General features: G+C 38.7%; 1 protein-coding gene and 1 non-coding gene across 6 annotated transcripts in view; both read left to right on the plus strand.

Annotated features, from left to right (window-relative positions):
- TTLL7 (tubulin tyrosine ligase like 7) overlaps positions 1-27428 on the plus strand; it is a 128276-nt gene that overhangs the window by 77928 nt on the left and 22920 nt on the right. For all 5 annotated transcript variants that reach the window (XM_064493398.1, XM_064493397.1, XM_064493396.1 and 2 more), the window contains 5 exons: positions 6244-6330; positions 10472-10670; positions 13872-14074; positions 15093-15227; positions 17100-17180. In XM_064493398.1, the coding sequence (XP_064349468.1) occupies positions 6244-6330; positions 10472-10670; positions 13872-14074; positions 15093-15227; positions 17100-17180 (705 nt within the window). The remainder of the gene's footprint in view (positions 1-6243; positions 6331-10471; positions 10671-13871; positions 14075-15092; positions 15228-17099; positions 17181-27428) is intronic.
- TRNAA-GGC (transfer RNA alanine (anticodon GGC)) lies at positions 19506-19577 on the plus strand. Its single transcript has one exon. It is a non-coding gene; the product is annotated as a tRNA-Ala (tRNA).

A 27428-nucleotide genomic window follows, 5' to 3' on the forward strand; every position in this document is an offset into this window, starting at 1 on the left:
CATGAACATATATATATATATTCATTGTCACATTTTTTTCGCTGTGAGCTACCATAAGATCTTGTATATATTTCCCTGTACTTTACAGTATAATCTTGTTTATCTATTCTACATTTTGAAATCCCAGTCTATCCCTTCCCACCCCCCGCCCCCTTGGCAACCACAAGTTTGTATTCTATGTCTATGATTCTGTTTCTGTTTTGTATTTATGCTTTGTTTGTTTGTTTTTCTTTTTCTTTTTAGATTCCACATATGAGCGATCTCATATGGTATTTTTCTTTCTCTTTCTGGCTTACTTCACTTAGAATGACATTCTCCAGGACCATCCATGTTGCTGCAAATGGTGTTATGTTGTCGGTTTTTATGGCTGAATAGTATTCCATTGTATAAATATACCACATCTTCTTTATCCAGTCATCTGTTGATGGACATTTAGGCTGTTTCCATGTCTTGGCTATTGTAAATAGTGCTGCTATGAACATTGGGGTTCAGGTGTCATTTTGGAGTAGGGTTCCTTCTGGGTATGTTTTGAGTCTGTTCTTACACAACCATCACACAGTCTTCACGACTGTTGCTTTATAATAAGTGTTGAAGCCAGGTAGCGTGAGCCCTCAGATGTATTCCTCTTTTTCAAACTCTTTTGGATTTCCTAGGTTCTTTTACACTTTCATACAAATTTTAGAATCAGTTTAATTCTAAATTTCCATTAATTTTTTGGTGACAAAATATGGCTACTGGGATTTTAGTTGGGACTGAGGAATCCATAAAACAATTTCTGGGGAATGAACAATACTGAGTCTTCTGATCCATTAATACGACATCTCTCTCCCTCTGCTGGAGGCTTTAATAACAGCTATGTTGGTAGTTTTCAGTATATAGTTCTTGCACGCCTTTCATTAAATTTATTTTTAAATATTTGGTGTTTTTGCTACTATTGCCAATAATATAGTTTTGAATTTGTTTTCATTTTTAATTTGTTGCCAAGATGTAAACATCTGATTAATTTTGTGTATTACCTTTATAGCTGTAGCATTTTTATGTGTTGTATTTTTACTAACTGCCACGTCATGTTTTTTGATTTTTATTTCGGTTACTTAGAGGTTTGTTGCTTAATTTCTGCACATTTTAAAAGTTCTAGTTTTATTTTTGGTAAAGATTTCTAGTTTAGTTCATTGGTGTTAGAGAACATATTCTAATTTAAATCTTGTAAAATAAATTGAGACTTGCTTTAACTCAATAGAATACTTATTTTAGAGAATGTCCATGTCTGCTTGAAAAGAATATGTATACTACAGATGGTGGTTATAGAGTTTTATATACATCATGTAAGTAAATTTGGCTATTAGAGCTGTTTAAATATGCTATACCCTTTCTGATTTTTTGGCCTACTTGTCCTAAAAGTTACTGAGAGAGATTTGTTAAACATCCCTCAGTAATTTGTCCAACTGTGATTGTGGATTTATTTCTGTTAATTTTTGTTTCATATACTTTGAAGTTACAGAGGTGTCTTCCTAATGAATTCATCCTTTCTATTTTATCATTATGACATGTTTATCTTTCTCTTGGGTAATATTCCTTGCAATTTACTTCTTGTGATTAACGTAGCCACACTAGTTTCTTTCTTATTGTTAGTGTTTCAGTGACGTATCTTTTCCAACCATTTATTTTAAGTTTATCCTAGTTTTTATAGTCAAAATATCTCTGGCAAGTAGCATATAATTGGGTCATGTTTGTTTTAAAATCCAGTCTGACACTTTTTTTTTTATTATTTCACACAAATTATTGGTATAGTTGGGATTATATCTTCCCCCTTCCTCTTTGTTCTGCATTTATCCCATCTACTCATTATTTCTTTATTGCTTCCTTCCTTTATTCTTTTGGAAAAATCAATTATTTTTATTATACTGTTTTACCTTCCCTATTGGATTTTACTTATATCATATATAAATCATATTGTAGCATAATATGATTTTTTTTTCTCAAAAGAAATTGCCATATGCATCCTTTAATGATAATAGTCTGCCCTGAGTTGGTATTTTACCACTTTATAGACCACATAAGGACCATAACATCTGAGTTTCATTTAGTGTCTCCTTCCAGACTTTGTGCTATTATTATATCTTTTACTTTCATATAGGTTGCAAACCTCAAAATATATTGTTAGTGTTGTCTAAGCAGTCGTGGTCTTAGTTTCCTGAGTAGCATTTTATATTTACTCACACATTTTCCCTTTCTGTGTTCTGCGTCCCATTGTGCAAATGCATGCTTCTGACAAGGGCCATCTTCCTTTAGTTTGAAGAAACTAAAGGAAGTATTTCATATTCTTTGTAGCATGAGTGTGGTGAGGATGAATTCTCTCTCTCTCTTTTTTTCCTGAAATTGTCTTTTATTTTGCCTTTATTTTAAATGGTGGTTTAACTGTGTACAGAATTCTGTCTTGGCAGGATTTTTATCCCACCCCATCTGTATGTAATATGTTTTTTTTCTGTCTGCTTTCTTCTTTATTTTCAGAATTTTGACTTTGATGTGTCTCTGGGTGGTTTTCTTTGTATTTCCCCTGCGCATAATTTTCTCAGACTCTTAAAGATGTGAATTCATCTCTTTCAGTGGTTTTGGAAAATCCTCCTTTGTTATTCCTTCAGATGTGGTTGCTGCATGATTTTGTATATTGTCTCTTTATGGGGCTCTAGTTATGTGTGTTAGATCATGGGACAGCATCTCACATACAGCTGACCCTCTGTATCCACAGGTTCTGCATCTGTGGATTCAACCAACAGTGGATTGAAAATATTTAGGAAAAAATTTCCAGAAAGTTCCAAAAAGCAAAACTTGAATTTGCCATTCTCCACCAACTACTTACATAGCATTTACATTGTATTTACAACTATTTGCATGGCATTGACATTGTATAAGGTATTATAAGTAATCTAGAGATGATTTAAAATATAGATGCAAATTCAGCATTCTACATGAGGGACTTGAGCATACTCAGATTTTGGTATCTGCAGGAGGTCCTGGAACCAATCCCCCGTGTATATTGAAGGACAACTGTGTCTTTGATACCTTTTTCTGTTTTTCCTTTCTTTTTCCCTCTGTGCTTCAAACTGGATAATTTTCATTGACATTCCTCCCATGTCTAGTCTGCAAGTAAGCCTGTTCAATCACTTCTTAATTTTAGATTGTATTTTTTAAATCAAGTATGTCCATTTGGCTTTTTAAATTCTGTTTCTTTGTTAAAATTCTGCATCTTTCATTCACTTTGTTCATTTTTTCATCAATTTTATTTAACATGTATATAATAGTTATTTTAAAAAATCCTTGTCTGTTAATTTTAACATCTGAATCATTTATGGACTTGCTTTAATTGATAGTTTTTTCCTTTTGATTAGGGGTTATGTTTTTCTGTTATTTTGAATGTCCTGTAATTTGTATTTGTTTGAAAGGCATTGTTCATAAAAATCATAAAAATTGAACTATTATTATTTTGTCCAAAAGAAGGCATATCTTTCTTCTTTTAGGGTGCTAGGGTGAGGGGCTAATCACTTTGAGCTAGCGAAAAAGTTGAACAAAAGCAAGAATCAGCAAGTGGGACTACATCGAACTTAAAAGCTTCTGCACACCAAAAGAAACACTCAACAAAGTGAAAAGGGAACCTACAGAATGGGAGAAAATCTTTGCAAACCATGCATAGGATAAAGGGTTAATATCCAGAATACATAAAGAGCTCATTCAACTCAATAACTTGATTAAAAAATGAACAAAGCGACTAAATAGACGTTTTTTCAAAGAAGACATCCCAGTGGCCAACAGGTACACGAAAAGATGCTCAACATCGCTAACCAGAGAAACACAGGTCAAAACCACAGTGTGATACTGCCTAACACTTGTTAGAATGGCTGTCATCAAGAAGACAAGAGGTAGCAAGTATTGGCAAGGATGTGGAGAAAAGGGAACTCTTGTATGCTGTTGGTGCGAATGTAATTTGTTCAACGATTAAGGAAAACAGTATGAAGGTTCCTCAAAAAATTAACAGTAGATCTACCATATGATCCAGCAATTCCATTTCTGCTTATATACCCAAAGGAAATGGAAGCAGGATATCAGAGAGATAAATGCACTCCCATGTTTGTTGCAGCACTATTCACAGTAACCAAGTTATGGAAAAAATCTAAGTGCCCATCAATGGATGAATCGATAAAGAGGAATATATATAAAAATGGAATATTATTCAGCCACAAGAAAGAAGGAAATCCTGCCATTTGTGATAACATGGATGGACCTTGGGGACATTATGCTGAGTGAGATAAGTCATACAGAGAAAGACAAATACTGTACGATATCACTTATAGATGGAATCTATAAAAGTCAAACTCATAAAAACAGTAGAATGGTGGTTACCAGGGCTGGGGGATAGGGGAATAGGAGAGAGATTGTTTAAGGGTACAATCTTGTAACTAGTAGTGAGTAAGTCCCAGAGATCTAATGCACAGTGTAGTGAAGATTGAAAGCAATATTGTATTGTAATCATCAAAGGTATTACTAGTTACTTATTTTGATCACAAAAAAGAAATAATAATTATGTCATGTGATAGAGGAGCTAATTATTGCTAAAATGACAATCATGTTAAATATGTAAATGTATTAGATCAGCATGTTGTACACTTTAAGTTTATACATTGTTATGTCAAATACATTTCAATTAAAAAATGTCAGAAAGAAACATTGAACTGGGCTCAGGGTGGGCTGTATTAGTTTGCTTGAGTTTATCTCTGGTTTCAAATGCCTCGAGGGTGAAATCTATTTAGTGTCTATTACAGGTCTCATTCTCCTTTGGTGTTTAAGAACTTTAAGAGCACAGAGAAGTATTTCTGGTTTTCCGTCCATGCCTCTAGTCTCCTACTGCACTACACACTCAGCTAAAATTGCTATTGGAGAGATCCGCCAGGTGAAGAGAACCAGCTCTGTGGGGCTCCTCCAGATGGCACACTGGCCCACGTGACCTTTGGAAACTCCGCTAGATTCTCTTTATCCCTGCAGGATCTCTCTGCTGTTACAGACCCGATCTCTGCTCATCTGTGTCCAGACTTGACAAAGGACCTCAAAGTAGAAAGTGGCCATTTATCTCTGGTCACTTAAGGAGAACTTTTCCCTCTGTTGTAATTCCCTGTACATTACTTTTATCCACAGCATTCTGATGTCTTAAAAATATGATTGTTTAGTTCGGAATCTTGTTTTAGCTATTATGATGAAAGTCTATTGTCTATTATGACTTTCTTTCTCCTGAACAGAATTCCTTACTTTTTAACTATCTCATCCTGCTGTTTTTGGAATTCATTGTAGGATTACTATCTAATCAAAACTTTATAGCAAGAGTCTTTCATATTTTAATAGCTAAATCTTCTTAGATTGGGATGAAGAGTAACTTATTTTACAAATTTCCATTGCACAGTGAGATTTCTAGTTTCTTTAAAACTCTTCTTTAAAGAGACACAGATGTAAATCATAAACATACAAATGGAGATGTGACATTTTTATAGGATGAATAGATAGATAACTCAGCGAAGCAGCCAACTATACCTCTTTTAGTATTACCACTATCTCCCTATTGCTTTGGTGTGCACAACATCCACTTGGATATATATGTTTTTTAACTTTACCCTTTGACTTCAAAGTGACTCTTGAAGAGCATGAGAGAAGATGTTAGACCTCTAGAATGAAAACCTTATGTTGAGTTCTAAAGATACTCTTGTACAATAGTTAAAATTTTGAAAGTTTCATTAAATTGTGCCTGTTAACTAAATACTAACATCAAATTGTTCTAAATTAAACTGTTAGGCTGATCAGTTTTCTGTCTGAGGTTGTAATATTATTTTACAGAAATCAATATGGAAATGACTGATGAAATTGTGGTCTTGAAAAATTAAAGTGAACTTTTAGAAATTTTAAAGTAATAGGCAAATGTATTGAACTATTCTAAAATTTTAATTGTATACTAGAATATAAGGGTATATTTGTTTATGATAATTAATACATAATAGATTTCAGCTAAGTATTATTTTTTCCAAATTTCAGTGAAAATTTCTTCAAGAAAGCTTGCCATGACCCTTTATTTCTCATTTGATCTGTGCAATCTTTGCTAAATAGCTTTAGGAATCCTCTTTGTACACTGTTTTATGGAGCTTAATGAACTTGGGAAGATTCTGGGGTCCATTAGTGATCATGATTTTAATATTTTTTTTTAAGGAGGAAGATATTTTGGATCTTCTGGAACAATGTGAAATTGACGATGAAAAGTTGATGGGCAAAACTGCCAAGCCTCGAGGACCAAAGGTGCGGCACCTCTCCCTTCCTTAACATCAGAGTAGACTCTACAATGTCCAGTTGATTTTCTCTTCATATTTCTCCCTAGAAGAATGGCTTGATGCCGCTTGCAAGGAGCTTTGTGGACTGCGTTTCCTGTGAAGACAGAATTGGGAAGATGACATTATACTCAGGAGAATTTTTGCTTTGTTTCCTTAGTTTTCCTCATTTTTTGACTGTTTCCCTAATCTAATGAAAGCTCTGTGAGTCAGGACCAAGCGGGACCTAGAACCAGACCCCTTATTCTATACTCAGTATTAATTTTCCCTCCTCTCTCTAGACATATAATATCAGAGACATGGAGCGTTATAGGTAAGGCACATCATGACTCCAGAGATCCTCGCGGGGACCCCATCTTTTGCTGACCCAGCAATATTGAAATTGTGTTTTGTTAAATAGTTGCAGTTTCTAGGAATAAATAGAAAGCTATCATTCTGGCAAAAATAAGCAGGTGTTTGCTTTACCTTCATCGGCTCTGTGGTGGTGACGTCCACGTGTTCTTTTATTTTATGTCAGAGTCCTTGCTAGTAGAGGAGGAAAGAGTTGGGTTTGTGAAACCTTGAACACTGCCTTTGTTCTGCCTTTTTTCACTTTGCTTTCAGCAATACTAAGCTCTCACTATGTCCTTACATTACGCTCTGTCACGTTTTCATGCTGTTTCTTTATACCTGGAATACCTGCCTTTAAAAGAAAATCATTGATTTGTTGCTTGATTGGTGAGGCCTCCTCCTAATCCAACTGGACCACTGCTGCCTTTGTGAAATCTTCCCTCACTGCCCTCGTTAGATGCCCTCGTTCTCCTGCTGTACCTCAAATGGCACATTTATAGAGCAGCTGTGACAAATAGTTGTTTGCTTGTTTGCCTTGGTACGAGCCCGTAAGTTCCTTGAGGATGGAAGGTGTATTTCGTCTTTACCTGTCTAGCAACGAGCGCAGCATCTGGCACTTAGATTCTCAGAACCATTAGTTAAACTTGTTGAAGGTGTCCACAAAGACCTCACTGACTCGTGGAAGAACAAATAGGTAAACCAAAAACCAGGCAGTGTTGTGGCAAGTGCTGTAATTAAGGAGTCAGTGGAAAACGCTACAGCAGCATAGAGAAGAAAGGGCTTGGCAGACTATGGATGGCTTCATAAAGGAAGTGCCATTTGAGTTGGGTCTTGAAAAGTGGGTAGTGCTCTAAACATTTGAGAAGGGTGGAAGGTCATTTGGGGTAGAGGGAACATTAAAGGCAAAGACATGGAGGTGTGGTGCTGCATAGGGTGTTGGAGAATCAGCAAGGAATTTGGTATGACTCAAGTGGAAGATTATGAGAGTGAAGTGGTGCAAGAGGAGTCTGGTGAAGGATGCATACCTGGGGAAGACCAGAGGCTGGATATCAGGCACGGTTCTTCTAAATTGTGTGTTCTTTATTAAGGAATTATGGAAGATGATAATTCCTTTGGAACAAACGTGTTTTTAGAATATCTGTCAAAGTGAGTACCTTCACGGGTCATTGCTTCACTATGGAAAACACTGACAAGTTCCTAAACTTTGTAAATTGATTATTGCAATTTGGCAAATCAGATGTGAGACAACCTGAAAGCACAGTATTCATGGCAGATTGGCAAATGCCAAGGCTCTGAGTCAGCCTTCTGCTGTCTTATAGTTTCCTTTGCTTCATTAAATAAGGCTTATCTCCTAAACAGTAATATAACCCCCTAGAGCGCAGAATTCACACTGTGTGTTTCTTTCAACTTCTCTTATTCCAGGCAAATAGTAGTAACTAGCAATGTGTTTGGTGAAATGAGTTTGTTACTTCCTGTAGCTGTTAACGCCAGAAATATTTCAAAGTGGTTGAAAGCTGAAGTCTGAAGGAAAAGTACTTTTTATAACTTTTAACTTTATATGCACTGAGGGTTCGGATTGAGCCAAACTTGAAAGCAGCCTTTCCTTTTTAGAGGGATGCCATCCCACGCCAAACACTGATTTCCAGTATCTTTCCTGGTAGGAGAATGATTGAAGGTGATCAAGTTTAAATTGACTTGTGCTGGGAAAAATAATAACTTTTCACTTATTTGAGAAGACAAGGAATACTAATTAGCTACATAAATAATAAATATCACATGAAGTATTAGCGTTGTTTTTTTTTTCAGCTGCAGTAGGTACATTGGTATTTGTTTTGTTATTCTTTATACTGTTTATATATTTTTAATGTACAACCCAGTTCATAAGAAAGTCGAGCATAAAAATAAATGGTGCGGTTTGTGTTATAACAACTCCAGCTTACAAATTCCGTTTTGCAGTTAAGGTACTATTTGGAGTTTATGCTGCTGTGACTCCTTATTAATTATTGCTTGACCAGTGTATCGGTTAACAAGTCCCAAATGCATATATGACAACAAAGCTTCAGCGCTCCGTTTCCCTTTGTGATTCTTTATAGGATCGAATAACTCATTATGTAGTCAAGCTCCTTAAGGAACTTGAAAGCTGTTTGCCTACACGAAGGAGGGCACTGCTAGCAAGCCTGATTGTGCCACAGTTTCTTCTGGGTATGCTAGACTTCTGAAGAAACAGCCTTCCTCTAGAATTCATATTCCCCAAGACTATCAAAATGTTTGATGATTGTGTTACTGGTAAATGTTTTTTTATGCATGTCTCTTTGAACATTGTTAGTGCTCAGTAAATATTAGACTATCAAAAGGAGAATGTACTTTTAAACACAAGTTGGTACCTTAGCGTATTACTATTCCTCTCTGGTGATTTTTCGTCCTTTGCTAAGGCAGTAAGTTTAAGGAGATCATACTTTGGCTTACTATGTATTCCAGGCACTTCACGAGATGCTGTTTCTGTCTTTATCTTTCATCCCCCACTGCCACATGAGAGGAGATACCTTATTTCAGTGAAATCTCAGCATAACCAAGGATTTCATTATGGTGTATGCTAACATCAAAACATTTTTGTTTAATTTAAAAGAGAACAAGAAACTAGTATACAACTGCAGGAACCTTTCCCAGCAGAAGTAAGAGGCATATGGTGTGTGTAAGAAATAGTCTCTTAAAATGACTGAGTTACCACTGTCTTGTTCGTGGTTGTACACATTCTCTCAGAAGCGAAGATGTCCCACTGCCCTTGTCTTTTATTCCTTCAGCTGGCATCACTGGAGGCACACTGATTGGGGGATTCGGAGACAAGTGATTCTAATGGGTTTATTGGAACTTGATAGCGTTGCAATTTGAATCTTTTCAGATTTATCTTTCTATATGGCATCTATCCTCTGAAAAATTTATGCCATACTGATTGTTACATTGTGTTCCTTTTTTTTTTTTTTTTAATATAGTGTGGGCAGTGAAAAGCAGTGCTGCTCCACTATGGCCAGGCCCTACATGTCAGAGTTAGGAATCCTCCAAGAAACCGTATGACTTTATGCATAACCAATTGGGAGAGTGGATGATTAATTAAAAATTTTTATTTTAAAAAATGTCCATGGTGAAAACAAACATGGGAGGAATACCTTCCCGCTGCATATTATCTGAGTAATAGGATAGGCTTGTAGGCTCTGTTTTAAGATGTGATCTGCTTTACTTACAGTGGATTATTTTACTTATAGTGGTTTATCTGGCTGCTCTTTTTTTTTTTTTGCCTCTCTCACCCCTCCCTCCTGCCCTCTCCTTTATCGCTCACTCTCTCACAAGCACGTACACACACATACACATTTATCGAGTGACCTTGGACATGAATGATACAGCAAAGGAACATCTCTGCGTCTTGACGAGTAATGGACTCGTTACTCTGTATGGAATGAAGAAACACTGATCATGTTTGATTTGTATATTTTGACCTCCCATATTTTTTCTTAGTTTTTTTATTCTTTGTGGATACTTTGGTCCTTTGTTTGCATCATGCAGAAACAGCATTTTCCGCATCAGGATGGAACTATATTATTTAAGAAAGACTGTTTCGGAGAAACAGAACAATGAGTGAGTGGTATCATTGCAGTATTACATTGGGGGATTTTTCAGGCGTCAGTGAAAAAGCAGTAATCATAAGTAGGAAGTTAAATATAGTAATTAATAAGCCTTACTAAGCCTTTTTGAACTCTAACAGAATCCCACCTTTCCTCCTGTCTTAGCCTCTGTCTGCCATGCCCGAGAGCTCCGAGATCATGAAAAGGCAGAAATACAGCAGCAGTGACAGCAGCCCCGGGAGCGGCAGCAGCTCCTCGGAGTCGGAGGACAGTGAGGAAGACGAGCACCGCAATAAGAAAAAAGAAAAGCAGGTCACCTATAACCTTAAACAGCCCAACCACTACAAATTAATCCAACAGTCCAGTAAGTTAATTTCTTCTAATTTAGTTGTTAACATGAAGAATTACAGAACTGAAATGACTCAATAAAAAGACCTTGGGCCAAATGAACCCTCGTGTGTGAGGAGAGCTGGATTCTACCCCACTTCCTTCCCAGCCAGACCTCGACCGGGTCTGGATGCTGCGACCCCTTTCGGGGGCTGCAAAACAGAAAACAAAAGAGTCGAATTAATGATGTCTGGAGTCCATTGCTCTCTCTGGAGTCCCTGAGTCCTGGAGTCAGGGCTTCTGGTGCACGGGAAGTGTTCAGGGGAGGAACCAACCTGCTTCTCTGTCTCCTTTTCCTGCTTCCTTTTGGCTTTCTTTCTTTTCACATCTTCTCTCTCTCCCATTCTCCTGTCTTTCACTCCTTCTTTGATCTGAAATGTCCGCTCTTGTGTCTGTGATCCTTCTTTCATCCCCGAATGTCCAATGCGGTTTTCCCCTTTGCCCGGGCTCAGTTGGATACCCCGTCCCAACGCTGCCCCAGTGCAGAACTTTTCTTGACCCCCGTCTCTCATCTCTGCTTGCCTCGTCCTCCGTTGTCCTAGGGCTCCACAAAAGGGACCCGTTCAGTCCCGCAGTAACACACTTGGGAGCCTTTGTCTGTCTATCTCCAGTGATGGTTTAATGTGTTAGTTTCCTGATAATGTCAGGATAATGTTGGAAACCCAGCCTTCCAAATTGATGGGAAAACGCGTAAGGAATGTAGAACTAATAGACGAAGATCTTTGGTCTTTCTTTTCCTTCCAAATTATTCCATGAAGATACATGCTACCCTGTCTTTGAGGGTTTTATGTGTTTGTAAGTGAAATAATGTATCATGTTCCATTTCATTTATTTACTCTCTTAAGTTTATCAAGCACCTGTTCCACAGTTTGTGAGCTGTTTTATCCATTACCTCATTTTTTCTTAAAGACTCCTTCCGTACTTTCAGTGTGTCTCTGTGTAACTTTAACTCTATTTCTCTTTTGCAAGATGACATTGTTCTGCCCAGGTTTTGTCAGTTTTTGAGCCCCTTTCCCATTGGTTAATATGTGCATCCTTAACAGCTTAACAGAACTGACAGGGGTTACGGGTAGGGGTGAGGAGAAGCTGTGAGGGTTCCGACAGCTCTGAGATGATTCTTTGTCCTCAAACCAATTGGTTAACAAATTGAGATCAGACAAATAACATACTAAAAATGTTTTTAATTCATACTTTAAAGCTAGCCTAATTCAATTGATATCTTTTTCCTTATAGCTTTTTTGGACATTTGGAATTGCAACAAGGGTTTCAATTTGTTTTATATTCTCTCCTTAATCTTGCACTAAGGGATGTTATAGCCACAAACCGTCCTTGAGTTTTCTCTCCAAAGGGGTGTTGATAACCAAAGACAAGATCCGGAATATGTATACCACTTTCTGTCATAAATAATTAACCTAGGAAATCTAAGCTTGTTACAGCACCAAGGGATATGTTTTGGTTTGATATGTGGTAGTCCTATGCAAAACTGTATGAGGTATTTTTTCTTAGATAATTTGTGTATGCAAGTTTCAACCATTTTTGGGTTAGTCTACCTCAATATCATTGGCATGTCTAGATACTTAGTTATTCTACCTGAGTTTCCAGCATGCCGGGGAAAAAAAGGGACTCTGTGTTGACTAAAGAGAAAGGATGTTTTCTTCTGCAGCTGCTATCAGGTTACACATGTCCAAACCCATCCCACCCTCGTAAGCCCTCGAAGAGAGCAGGGCGTAGGTGTGGTTGTAGCACACGCTTTGCGGTATCTTCTTGTAGAAGACTGACCAGTGGTATGTTCCGCACACTGCCCTTTTTAGAAGCACCATCCTTTCAAAAAATAGTGTGACTTTCAGTTTCAGAAGGAAGTTAATTAGTTGAAACAAATGGAAGTTTTTTTTTTTTTTTAAACATCTTTTATAGCCTGAATGAGTATACATTTTCGTACTCTGCAGAACCAAATGAGGACTACTAGGCTTATCCATCAGTTCAGAATACCCTTGAGAAATATAGCCCTAAACGTAAGATTCATGCCCACTGCCGTTATGAAGGTTTAAATTTTTTTCAGCAGCTAATTTGGGTATTCAACCTGCCTTCATGTGAGTTTTATTAAATTATTTAATTACTGAAGATTGATTTATTTCCCAAGCAGAGAGAGAATATATAACAGAGGGTATATAAAATATATGAGTTCAAAAAGATATAAAAGTTGATACTATTGAGTGATATTCTATTTCTCTGTGTCAGGAATTAAAATTTACCTGGAATAGTTGGTTCTCTTTTTAAAACGTTCTCAATACGCACTGGAGAAGATAGTCTGCGGTTTTCTTTAGTTTTTCTGATAACAGCTCTTTAGATCTAAACAGTTTTTCTTCATGTAAATCTTTTACTATGGGAAATTGAACCTAATTGTTTAATTTTTCTGTCCTGTGAATAAGATTTATCTGTTTAGTACTACTTTTTTAAAAAGCAATGATATATTTTAACTCCATTAGTATAGTCTTTGTTTTTCTTCTGTTTTATTATTTTTTTTTTCTCATGGGCCCTAGATTTTTATAACATCCATCTACTCTGGTTATTTTATAAACTTTTATCTATTTTCCCCTCTGAATCCTACTGTAAAATATTCTATTTCTAACCTATGGACAGATTCAAATAAATGATCAGGATAATCTAAAGATAGTAGATGGCATCATGACATTCTAGAAGAGGGGAAGCACTGGGATTAAGTCGGGATATACACCTGAGCTTGGCCACGTTCTTGTCATGTGACCTTGAGAAAGTTCTTTCTCTGAGCCTCCAGCGCGATGGAGTTCACACTCCAGAGGGTGTCTGTGAGAATGAAGATAAAAGCGTGGCACCCAGCATGATGCCTGGTTTCTAGAGTGTGCTCCGTACATGTTAGTTTTCCTTTCTTTGTGTCCTTTGGTATCACGTTTCAAGACTAGGACATTAAAGTGCTGTTTAAGTATTATTCTCACCATAGCCCCTCTTCGTACGTGATAGGCGTTCTGCACCAACTTCACTGTTTAAATTGAAGAACTGACCCCCAACTCACATCCCCTGATGCTGTCTCTGCTTTCACGTGTATTGCCACCCCGCTCGTCGTTAGACTGCATAGACCCACCTCAGTGGGGAACTTCTCCTAACTCTGCTGCTGTGCGACCCCTCTTCCCCACATCCGTAGGCTCCATAAGGCGCTCGGTCAGTTGCCCTCGGTCCATCTCTTCCCCGTCGCCATCCAGTGCGGACAACCGCCCCTTTTCTGCTCAACAGATGATATCAGCGTCCCAGCCGACTTCTGCGTCTCGGTCACAATCTTTAAACCGTGCTTCCTCCTACGTGAGGCCTCTGCCTCAGAGTAACGATGGCAGCTCTAACCCTCAGACGGTAAGTCATCTGTTTGCTCCGCCCAGGTTAGCGTGTACTCAGGATTTAGATGGCAGAGGGATTAGCTTGGGGGAGGACAGATGGAACTTCAGATCCTTTCCAGAATTCAACTCATGGTCTCCTGGGATCTGGGTTATTCATCCTTCTTCGCCTGTAACTGAGTATGGACTCTTAAAAGGCGGACTTCTTTGTGTCACAGAACTTGAGGTTCAACACTGAGAACAGAATTTTATTTTTCATTCACTGATGGAGTAGGATAATTTTGTTGATAATCATCTGAGTAAATATGTGATTTTGCAGTGTATTGTGCAGTCTGTCTATAAATTTGGAGAAATTTGTTGTGTGGAAAATTTTCCTTTAATAGTAGGTTTAAAAAACCAAACCATTGGTAAATTTTCCTCAGAGCACTGACGGACACCATTGTTTGTAATGTTTTCTGTACATTAAATGAGCATACAGTACTAGTTATGTGTATATATAGTGTTCTCTCTTCAGCATAAATCCCAGAGGTTCAGTGTTGAGGAAGTCAATGTGTTCATTGCGTAGCCAGGCTTACTTGTAAATTCTCAAACAGATACCTCCATGTACCTTCACGTAGACCAGGGGCTTATTTACTTTGTTTATTTAATGTGGATGGTGCTTCCAAAAGGAAGAGTCTAAAAAATATAAGTGAATGAACTTTACTCGATAACAATGAATTTTTTTTTTTAAATCAAGAACTGCCTGAGGTATATGTAGAGAATGAAACTGACCAGAAAGTCTTTTTTAAACACTCATATCTTCATTTCAGTATTTTGAGCTACATGAAATCAGCTGTGTGGAAGTGTGAAAGACACTCTTGGGAAATCATATCCATTTAATTCTAAGAATAAATGTAAAAACATTATTTTCTTCCTTTTTCTATGTTATTATTTTTTCAATTAAAAGTGCATCATTTTTACCTAGAAATATCTTTCAGATTGTAGTGGCACAATGAAATAAGACCCCCTCCAAATATCTGTATTCTTTCAAATTTAAGAGTGAGTCTTTGCGGCAACTGAGAACAAAAGAACAAGAAGACGATCTAACAAGTCAGACCTTATTTGTTCTCAAGGACATGAAGATCCGGTTTCCAGGAAAATCAGATGCAGAATCACTACTTCTGATAAAAGATGTGAGTGTTCGATGTTTACAAAATCCCAAGGAGCTCGTGCCTTTTATTCTTCTTCTTAAAAATATTAAAATTTATTTCCCGATGACATTATTCTCAATGGCATAGTAAACTTAATTAATGTTCTTTCCAACCTCCACAAGCTTTAGAAAATACAGGAGTTATTTTAATTATTATGATTCATGAGCAGTGAGGTCACATTTATAATCAGCGATGCAAAATATCTTTTAGTGTATAGACCTATTTTAATGACGCGACTGCTTCATCAAGTGAGAATGATTAGTGTTAAATAATTATTGTTCTTAATGATTAAAGACATGTCAAGGTAAGCCTGCTTCTATTCAGATTTAGAAAGATCTAACATGGAATGAGATAATAAGGGAAATAAGGGGGCTCTGGGCATAAAGTGTCAATAATATTTGACTGTGACACCTTGCGTGGTTTTGGTCAGATTTTGAAATGGCTTATGTTGTGTGTGTTTTCTCGTCACACACACATTTGCACCACCCAGTGGAACGTTCTAAAACGGCAAGAGTCCTCAAATCCTCGTTAAAGTCAATGACTGACTTCTAATTTAGAAGGAAGGTCCACGGTACTCAGATACTTTTGGTGAAAGAGCGTTTCTTCACTCACGTTCTCCTTCTTCACTTAAGCATCTTTTTCAAATTGTCCTTCGTAGGTAACTCCTCAGTAATAGAATGTTGTTTTTAGTGGTTTCCCGTTTTGTTGTTTTTTTTTTCCCTCCAGAGGAGAAGGCACCATCTAGTGGCCAGTTGTAGGATAAAAACCACAGGCATGCATTTGGCTTTTTCATTTTTTAGCATTACTTTAGACCTATCTAAAGCCCTGACTAGAAACAAAAAGAACAAGCAAACAATAATTAAAAACACTTTCCCAGTTAAATCGGTAATGGCACATTGTATTGTGTAATCACACTATCATTATAACCAAAACTCCCAAATATTATGCATTGTGTTTGTTATATATTTTTTAAAAAGAGAAAGAGTTTGTTTGCAAGTGAACTGCTTGCTTATTTTGTTTGCAAATGAACTGCTATTCGTTACACTGAGGGAAAAGGAAGGAAGATGAACATCAACTGCAAAGCATTATTATGATAGATAAATTTTTATTTACATAATGTTATCTTATTTAAGTAAGGCCAGTGTCTTTGTACCAGACATTTTACTTACATTTCTTGGAGATACAGGTTATAAACTATCTTTTTCAATTAGGTAGAATAAAAATTAGGTAATCAGAGAGAAGAACTAATATTTGTGGCCACTGTGATTGTTCTATAAAGAACATGTATATAGGCTTATATAAATAATAAAATATATTCATAATTATGTAAGACATTAGATTGTTTATTATATGTTTACTATGTGAAGCAGACACTTTAATATATTTGTTATAGTGTATATTACTAGAATATACATTCAAAAATTTTGCAGATTTGCCCCAAAAAATCCCCAAAACAAGTGGATAATAGAATGCTAGTCATATATAGACTATCTTCTACTGTATTATTCAATATTTTGTTATTATAAATGATGTTGTAAATACAGGTCTTGGAATTAAAATGAAAAATCTGTGTCTTGGGTTTCTTCCCAAACCTTATGTGCCTGAAGACGTTTGACTTTCATTTGTTAGCGATTGTGAGAAAGCTTGAAATTCAAATGTCTTCTTTACTTTATGTTCGAAATCTTTGCACATGTCTTTTTATAAACGTAGACATCGTTTATTGCAAGTAGTAGTATAATGCTTTAATTTCACAGATTAAGAAAATTGACTTCAGCTCCTTCTCTTGTCTTTTTTATTTGTTACTTTTGAGGAAAATTCTGGATTAAATTTCTTACTTTTTCTCCCCCAAAACAGATCATTGATAACTGGAAGTATCATAAAACAAAAGTGGCTTCGTATTGGCTCATAAAATTGGACTCTGTAAAACAACGAAAAGTGAGTAATGAGTGCCTCAGAACAGGTTTGCCCTTTTGGTCTATTAAGCCACGTGGAAAGCTAGGGTCATTAAGCTACATTCATAACCAAACCATATACATGCTCGTTTGTGCACTCATTTCCTCAGCAAATATTTATTGTGCGTTTACTATGTTTAAGGCACCATTTTAGGCTCTGAGGATAAACAAGTGAATTAAGAAAAATTCCATGGTCTCCTAAAGCTTACAGCCTAGTTCAGGTGTTAGAGAATAAATATATAATAGAATGTAAGTTAGTATTAAGTACTGTGTCAAACAATAAATCAGGATAAAATGATTGGGAGAAAGTGATCCAAATGAAATGAGAAAAATACTCTGCAGACGTCTGTAAGTGCAAAGCACTGGGCAGAGGGAAGAAAAGAAGCAGAAGCCCTGAGGCAGGAGTTAGCCTGATGTGCCCACGAGCCACAGAAGACAGCATTTATCTCCTCGTTCACAGGCTAGTTGGTTTGTGCTGCTCAAGAGTGAGTGATGTGGTGGTGACAGTTGAGGCTGGATAGATAAGCAGGGGTCAGATCACAACTTTCCAGGCCATGAAAAGTCTTTGCGTTTTATTCCAAGTGCTGGGGAGCCAGTGGAACACTTTGAGCAGAGGAGCTACCTAGTCTGGTTTATAATTTACAAGGACCGTGAGAGCTACTTCTGGAGAATAGAGTTGCGGGAGCGGGCATGGGACAGAAGAGAAGCAGAGACCAGCTAGAAGGTTTTTAGAGTAATCGAGGCAAGAGCTAAAGGTTGCTTAGCTAGAGTGGTGACCGCAGGGGTGGATGCTGGGGAAAGAGCGGGGCTTTGTTTCCCTGTGGTTGTGTTTTACTGTAATTTAGGTTCTGGGCATGCTGAGCCTGGTGTACTGATTAGACATGCAGCTGAAGATGTCCAGCGTGTAGTTGTATATATGAGTTTTTTAGGGCAGGGGCTTTAGGTAAGGTTGTGGGTGGAGGTACAGAATTTAAGAGTCACGACGAGATTTAAACCTCGGGGCTAGATGAGATTACCTGGGGAGTAAGCGTGTTTAGAAAAGAGAAGAGGTTCAAGGACTGAACCCTGGGCCGCTTCCGTGTGCAGACATCAGAGAGATGGGGCAGGAGGATTAATCTAAGGGCACCGAGGAGGAGCAGTCAGTAAGGTGTGGGAAACCATGAGAACTGGGTGTGCTTGAAACCAAGTAAAGAAATGCTTTCGGGGATGGAGTGATCAACCGGCCAGCTGCCGCTGATAGGAGTTTGAGAGGAGCACCGGGCCCTGCCTGTTGTTTTTGGCAACAAACAGGGTAGTGGCTACCTGATCATAAGAAGTTCAGGGGAAGGGTGGGGAGTAAAACTTGAGTGGAGTAGGTTCAAGTTCAAAACTTGAGTGGGAAAAAAACATAGCTAGTACCGGCACTTTTTCAAGGAATTTTGCTACAGAGGGAAAGGGAACTGTGCTGATAGCTGGAGAGGAATGTGGGTTAAGGAATGACAAGGTGTGTTTTTTTTTTTTTTAAGATGAAGATATTTATAGTTGTTTGTTGCTGATGAGAATGATCTTGAAGAGAGGAATGGCACAGGAAAGAGAGGAGACAGAAAATCCTCCAGTGAGTCAGCTGGGGAGATCTGTCCCAACCAGGAGCGTTTATTCTAGTAGGAGGGAAGGCAGAGTCTGTGGCTTTGTGGCGGGAAATGTAAGGTTTTCTCCTGATGGGCAGGGGTTTTGGAGATTTGAGGCGACAGTACAAGGTACATGATAGCTATCTCGGAGCAGGAGAGGGGGTGGCCAGCAGCCCGAGGGGCCCATCAGATGCACTGCAGCGTTATTTTGGGGAAGACATACTATTTTAATAGCTTTAGTGAAGTTGTATTCCTTAATAACATAAGTGACAGTAATAACGCCATCACTTCCCCTTTCCAGGGTTTATTACTAATAAGCTGAAAGTTGACTCTGATCAAATGATGACTTTGAAATTATGTACTTTCCTCTGAGTAAACTGAGCTCATACTGAGCATTAACTCATTCAACAAAGGACGACTTTGTGTCCTGCCACGCGCCAAACCCTGTGCTGATGCTCAGGACGGTGTAGCAAAGCTGGTAACAGACGTAGACTGAGACATACTGTAAGCCCGAATACCTGTTTGCCAGCTTGCTGACTGTGGCCTTGATTCATTAAAATAAGGACCTTTTATTAGAATTGGAACCCTGCATTTTTTCAAGTCCATGTACTTTTGTAATCTAGAAGATAGAAGAGTTTAGGTAAGTTGCTAATTAAAACAAAGTAGCCCAGAAACAAATTAAAGAATTTACAAGATATTGGGGTGATATAGCTCAGTGGTAGAGCGTGTGCTTGGCATGCATGAGGTCCTGGGTTCAATCCCCAGTGCCTCCATTAGGGGGAAAAATGAAATTAAAAAAAGCATACGTGATCAATGTGACATTTCAAATCAGTGGCGTAAGCATAATTTTTCTCCTGAATGATATGGAAACGATTGACTACCTGTTTGTAAGAAAATTAAGTGGGAGCCAGCCTTATCTCTCACCATAGGGAGCTGTAAATTCCAGATAGATTACAGTTTATATGTAAAAAAAGAAAATACTGGAAGTTTAAAAAAAAATAGAAAGCTATGTTTATAATCTCAGAATGTGGAAACAGCTTCCTAAGAAAGACTTTGGTTTTAGAACCTAGAAATTGTAAATGAAAAGAATGACAGATTTGATTACATACAAACGTAATGGCTGGCAAGTGACGTCTTAAACCAGGTTAAAAGGCAGAGGCGGTGAGGAGAATGGGTGTCAGGGGTGAGGGTGGGGGCAGATGTTGAGGAAGACAGAGGCTTGCGGCACATAAAACACAAGGTAGCACCGGTAAACCAGCGTGTCCTAAAAGTCGATCAGCAAAAGACAAACTATCCTGTAAATACTAATAAACAAAATGGTAAAGCATATAAAAAAGCCATGAAAAGACAGTTTACGGATCTTCAAATAGCCGATTAACATGTAAATAGATCCTTGGCCACACTAATGATGAAGGAAGAGCAACCAAAAAGCATCGTAGTGGCAAAAATTAATGCCATAACACCCAGGGATGGAACCAGTCTGGATAAAAGGCCCCAAACTATACTATTAGAGGGAGAATACATTGGATCAACTCTTTAGAAATAGTTTGTGGCATCCTTTAAAATTACAAAGGTTCCCAACCTTATGACTCAGCAAAACCACTTCCAGCATTCTGTCCTACTGAATGAGAGTCCGTATAGAACGTTTGTGTAGAAGATTTATGTGCGTGAACATTCATCGCACTGGTATTTATGAAAGCAAAACATTCAAAGCAGCTTAAAGGTCTGTCAGTAGGTTTATGGTTAAATAAATTATAGTACATCCGTACTATTCAGTTTTACAGTATTACATTGAATACTATTCTGGAACCATAGCTCTTAACCTGAGATACAGCACAAGATTATGATTTGTGACATAGAAAACATATGTACATTGGTAAAATTAGCTGAACTTTACTAATCATGAGTGAAAGATAGAAGCAAGAAGTTGCCACCAAGTGCGTGGTGTCTGGGAGACCATGCGTCCCTCACTCTCAGGTGTCCCTTTGCACGTCCCGGAGGCATTCTGGTTCAGAGTGATGAGCCAGCTAAGGGTGGTCCATATTGGCACCGAGGGAGCCTTCCAGACTTGGGTCGCCTTCATTTTTATCCTCTGTTAGTCACCCATGCAGCCCTTGTGACCAATCCATTCTCTCGCCAAGTGGAATAAAAATACCAGGTTTATTTGCTATGAGTGTTGTCCCACAGAACTTTCTGCAGTGACGGAAATGTTCTTTATCTGTGACGTCCAATACAGTGTTCACTGGCTGCATGTGGCCATTAAGTGAGACCTTGACGTGTGGCTATTGTGACTAAGGAGCTGAACTTTTAATTTTGATTAACTTAAATGTAAATAGCCAAAGGGTCTAGTGACTATCGCTTTGAACAGCGTGGATCTAGGCAGACCATGTGTAGCCTTCTAAGTCTGTTCTTAAATAAGAATCTTCCTGCTGAGAAATTCCATCAGAGCATTTGCAAAAACGTCCAGTAAGGTCAAGATTGCCTCAGATATCATAAAGAGAGAGCACCTTGTTGCCTTTTTCCTTTTCACATACCATCCGAAAAAGATACCAAGACAGTAAATTAAACAAACAAGGTACACGGTAATATGTGTTGTCTCATTTAGAATCACATGTGTGTGTGTACTATTTAAAAATATATATCTAGCATTAAAAATTTTCAAAAAAACTAAGTACCAAATTATTAAGATCAGACTCACTGAGCTAGAGGAAGGAGAGTGGTGATGTTTGATGTCATTTTTCATTTTGCTTTTGTATGTTTCTATTTTTTTTCCAGTTCACATAATCTTTTTAACAATGCGAGAATGACAAGGAGACGCAGGCATTTCTGTGGAGACTGTCTGGGTTCCCCCATAACCAGATGTTGTCTTTCCCTGTTCTAAGTCCTCACAGTGCTTCCCACTCAGTTGTACTTAAGATCTGACTTGAGATGTCTCTGTATTAATTCTTCCACCTCTTTAAAAGCTGGGGGTGTGTCTTACTCTGTAGTCCCCTATAGGAGACTTTCTATAGACATTTGTTGTTGATTCAAATCTAGACTCCTTTATGAGCTCTGTCAACAGCAAGCTAGCGTCTTCTTTCTGCACCCTTGTTATTTTACTAGTGCTACGTGTTGATCAGCAACAAATTAAGACAATACTAGTCCGTCTTTTTACGTGTGATATGAGAAGGTGACATGATATTAAATGAAAGGGGCAATAATAGGTAGTGGAAAGAGGAACCGGACTAGTCACATGGGCTTGGGTTTGGTACCGCCTCCGCCCCTTTCTTGGGGCAGGTAGCTTCTCAGGACTTCCCTGAAATTTGCAACATTAAGTATTAGAAGGTTCTTGTGAGGAAGCGAGACATCACCTGGCAACGCGCTCAAGCCTTAGAGGGGGGTAAAATGCAGATTTTTTTTTTCCTTTTAAGGATCCTCATGCCAGGCTGTTTCTCAGATATATTTTATTTTACTAAGAATTCTCCTTAAGTAGAATAATTTTCTGTAGAATAAGTAGACATGAGGTATAAAAAATTTTCTGTTGGGTTGTAACGTGTTGACCATTTGATTGACTGTCCCTTCAAAGCCCATGCTATTGCTTTATAAAGCTAGAAACTGCATCCAAGAAAACAAAAAGAAACCTAGAAATATGGGCCAGCTATAGAATGTAGAATTAGATATTGAGTTACCCATTTAAAAGGCCAAGGAATTAAGTCGTTTAACTGATCTAGATGTGGATCCATCAGATCCATCCTTCTTTGGACTGGGATGGCAGTCAGCAGTCATTGGAAGGCTGTGGCAGTGCAGTCCCCTGGGAAGCAGATAAGACAGAATTAAAAGTGAGAGAGGTTTATAAGAGAAAACATCCAAGAAAGATAGAGGGGAGAGAGAGCGGGAGTGGGCAGGAAGAGAATGGAAGGCAGGAGGATTGGGGAGGAAGAGCTTCAGACTGTAATGAAGTCCTGAGAAAGGCCTGTCAGGCTGACGGGGAGCCCAGAGCAAAGACTGCTTGTAAGAGGGACCATCCTGGGCAGAAATAGCCCCTCTCTGGTATCCCAGCCATGCTCGGTCCGGGAGCAGTCTAGGGAGAAGCTAGGCTGGGCTTGATTGTTGTAACGGGTTCTGAATGTGGATGCTGTCGCCTAGCTCCACTCTTGGAAGCTGGGTGACTCAAGGGGCCTGTCTCCACGGCTGCCACAAAGGGTGTGGGTGGTGTACTTTAATCTGACCAACATTTATTGGTCGCCAGTTTTGTGCAAGCACTGCACTAGGCACTGTTGGGGACTGAGAGTTGTTCATTCATTTATTTATTTGCTCATTCACACATGCATCCAACAGTATTGCTTGAAGACTCTCATTTAAACCTCTGGACTCCGTCTGGAAACCATTGTTGAAAAATGTATATGACTTTCTCTGTTCCAGGACTCAAGCGTTTGCTAGTTGCTCATTAGAAGGTTGCACGACTCTAAGATCAGAGTGCTGCATGCACAAACTCTTCTGCATGCCTTATTTCAAATTTTCCTTAATGGGTGTAAAATTTAGAGGTCAGTGATGTAGGACTTACATACTGAAAAGAACGCTCACCAGGTGAAAAATGGAAACAGCTCATCTTACTTAATGTGCTGTGGTAACGCCACACTAGCATGACTGAGCTTTCTCCCAAGGGTGCAGTTGCTTTCCATAGTTTGTAAGGAATAATCATGAAGTGTGAAAACATTGCGGTGACGGTGGGCTGTGAAGAACACCAAAATTTCTGAAAAGCTTATTCTCTGGTGCGATATCTAGGCGTAAACTAAGATCGGAGAATGGAGAGAAACAAGTAGTGATGCTAAGGTTGTACTGTATTTGCATCTAGTGTAGGGTTCGAAGAGATCCTTGTGTATCAAGCATTTCTTCTCTCAATAGCAATTTCTTTGTAGTATCTACTGTAGTTGCCTCTGCATGCATTTTGATGTTATTTTCCATCTGGGCTGACACAGACGCTGTACATAGCTGTTCATTTTGCATCAGCAGAGATGCCTTTACCACATAGCTGCGACTGCTGCCTGCATCGTTAGTACAGCATGTAGTGATGTTAATGTTCTTTCTAAACCTCCCTCACCTCGTGCCATTATTTTAACTCAGGACCAACTGCTCTGCCATATGGAGTAGTTTGTCATTCAACATCTGTATGTTCTTGCAAAATATGAATTTGTCTGTGTGCATTATGCTGTCAGATGTGCTGTATTTCATATGAAAAAGACAAATCTTTTCATTTTATTAATGCTTTCATTGACTGAATCTCCCATTTATTTTTTTGCCTTGGAGAGCTTAATGTCAGACAGGATGCTTTTAAAAGTCACAATGCCAGGAAACGGACACCCATATTCTATCAGTTGGCCTCGCTCGAGTCCACAAATCAACACAAAGGGCACCTTGCTGACCATTTGTTTTTGTGTTTCACAAAATATTCATCTGCTGTCCATTTACTTCTAACCCCAAAGCATCCAGAAATCCAAAATAGCCCTGCAAATAGAACTGACACTAATTTACCTCTTCCCGGTCTGATTTCTGGCCTTGCCTGCCTTCCAAAAATTTACTCAGTCGGTGTTTTGCTAAAGGTGCAGGCACTGTCTCCGCACGTGTACAGTCTTTTAAGCAGCCTGGTCCTGATGGGCTCCACGTCCGTGACGGGGAGGGGGGGGGGCCTGGGCAGCCTGGCTTGTGCGCAGTGACCCCACGCATCCCCCAGCTATTACTTGACTAGAGACAAATCTGAATGTAAGAAGAGACCGTTCAGTTCTCTTCTAGGTTTTGCTTTTGGCACCAGGATAGGTCAAATTAATTGTGAGGCAGTGTTGGGGAGCAGTTAAGAGCACAGGTCTGGCTACACAGCCATCATTTACTAGCTGTGTGATCTTGAGTGAGTCACTTATCTGCTCTGTGCCTGAGTTTTCTCATCGTAAAATGAGATTGAAAATGTTTTCAAAACTAGTAAATTTGTCATTACCATTAGGCAGCAAAACCTAACCCACCTGAACTCATAGGAAGTATATTTGTCTATCTGTTGGTTTGAATAGTCACATGCTTTCCTGCAGAAATAGTGATGGATACGATTATGCAATCTAGCCTCAAGGTTTTTGGAAGGGGTTTATCGGCCAACTGACCATTTGTTTCGATCTCATATTTTTATTTTGAGGATTAAGTGAATTACTATATGTAAAAGTGAGGGGAACAGTGTTTGGTGCACAGCGAGCCCTCAGTAAGTGTTAGCGCTGATTTTTACCTGGTCTTCGTAGATTTCACTTTCTTGCAAGGAACGTTTTCGTTAAGACAGACACCTACCAAGTGCTATACCTACCTGGAGCCCTGGGGACACGGTGAGTTTATTACCAAGATGGGTATAATTCCTCCCTTTATGTAGATAGCAATCTCCATTAATGAAACAGGAAGTTAAGTGGGATAATTATTAATAAGACAGAATTGAGCACTGAGGGGTCACACAGTAGTTTAGGGGCAGGTAAATGTCTCGCTGAAGAGGTGATGTTTGAAGTAAGACAGAGAAGTCCAGGTGGACAGGTTGAGGAGGACTGTTCCAGGCAGAGGAAAGAACCGACGGGAGGATTCAGAGGGGAGGTGGAGGATCTGGGCTCTTGCTACCTTTGTTTGTATGCCCTCGTGCCCTCCAAGTTATAGTTCTCTCTAACCCGCTCCTCTCCCTGGGACCAGAGCTTGCCTCCATGGGGAGATTCCTTAAAAAACTGAAGTGAAGGAGAATGTATGTTCCCAGGTGGGTGCTCTGGCAATGAAGGAGCAAGTTTCTGGGTTGCCCAGACCACGCTAGTCTCACAATCTGAGAAATCACTGCTCAGGCAGCGATGTTTGGTTTATCCATCTCCGGGTTGAAGGAAACATTAGGAGAGAAGCAGAAGTGTTCCCCACCCCTAACTCCCTGATTGCTTTCTGGGGTTGCTGCTTCAGTCACGCGTAGGCTAGTGTATTAGATCATCATGCTTTTAAAACTCCCTCTAAATTAAGAACAAAACACATACAGAGTAGTGGCCGAGAGGGTCTCCTCTAAGTGATGCGCCTGGTATCATGCCAGGCATAGAGCAGGCAGCCAGGGTGTGGGAGTTGCCTTTCTCTTTGGTCCTCAAGCATCATAAGCATTTTACTGTACAGACGTCAAGTACAGTACAAGTACGAAAGTCAAAAAGGGATGAACCAACAGCCCATAATCTCAAAGGCTCTCTCACTTTAAAGTTGAATAACTATTTAATAATAGAATATGAAATTAAGGTAGTGTTAAAATCCCCAGTATTGTTAACATTTTGATATCATGTGTTATACAGAACTCATATTTATTCTTGAAATGAATTTATGAGTTATCTTTGCAACTTTTTAAATTCTTCCTGTGTTATGACTTTTGGCCTGTTGTTACTCATGAACACATAGAAAGTAGAAAGGAAAGTGAGAAGAGAAATGATTAAAACCGGTCATTTACTGCTAGGTTGATTCTTCTTCCACTTCAACCATGAGCCCTGTTTTCTACATTAAAAATTACAAAGGGTTAAGCTGTTAGCTCTACTGAAAATTATAAAAAAAGGAAAGGTATGAATGAATGCCTGACATGCAGATGATATCAGTATTATTGTGAATAATTCATATTATAATTTTCAAAATCCCTCTTAATTGTTAAGCTTCTGTTATCTGCAATAACGAGCTTTTCTGGGACAGTTCTTTTTCTCGCTTTGTTACAGGTTGCATCCTCTCTCCTCGTTCTCCTCCCCTGAGCCCGTGCACCCCCACCCGCTCTAGGGTCGCATTACTGTCCCCCCTTCACAGTGAGAGAAGCCGGAGCAGGAAGGGCCGCTCACAGTTCGCTGTGAGAGGCTGTAGTCGCTATTCTACAAATAAAATGTTTTTTTGGAAAATTTTTTTTTCCTAAGTTAATTTTTAAACATGTTTATTCTACATTTGCCTTCATCAGAGATAACTAATATCACTTAAAGATGGCTGTTTTAAAGAGAAACAGATGAAAACCTTATTTTGTTTGCTGCCAGTTCTCTATACGTTTGTGCCCGTTGAGTGAAATCGTACCTTCATTCAGCTTGTATGTTTGAACATCTTTCTCTTTTCACCTCTCACTCTTGGATTTAGAAGCAGTTCCTTTAATTCGATAGATAAAATAAAAAGTGAAAAATCTACTTTGGTGAACTGAAAGTAGAATAACTATGTTTGTGGTATTTACTTTTTTTGGAGGGGGAGCGTTTCATTGGAAACACCTAAACTGCATAAATATGAAATACATGTTAATTTCAAAAGTAGCTTTTGGGGATTTACAAATTTTTAGAACCTGTAGGATTTCAGTTGTCCAGAGTTAGGGGTAATTGTAGGTCTTGTTTCATGATACTTTCTCATTATTGGTGTGTATGTGACCTGCTTTCATGCAGTTAGTGTTTTTAAGTTGTCATACGCTCGTGTGCGCAGCCAAAACGGGGATGTTGGGCAGTAAGCTAGTGCGTAATCAAATGCCTCCCTTCCTTCCGCCTGGCTCTCCACGTCTCAGGCCACCGTTTTCTTGATTTCAGTATTCACCAGTGCCTTGCTTGCTTCCTTTATATATTCTTATTATAGCTATGTGTATTCCCTGTAAGTATTTTCAA

The sequence above is a fragment of the Camelus dromedarius genome, chromosome 14 (assembly GCF_036321535.1).
Source record: "Camelus dromedarius isolate mCamDro1 chromosome 14, mCamDro1.pat, whole genome shotgun sequence".
Taxonomy (NCBI): domain Eukaryota; kingdom Metazoa; phylum Chordata; class Mammalia; order Artiodactyla; family Camelidae; genus Camelus; species Camelus dromedarius.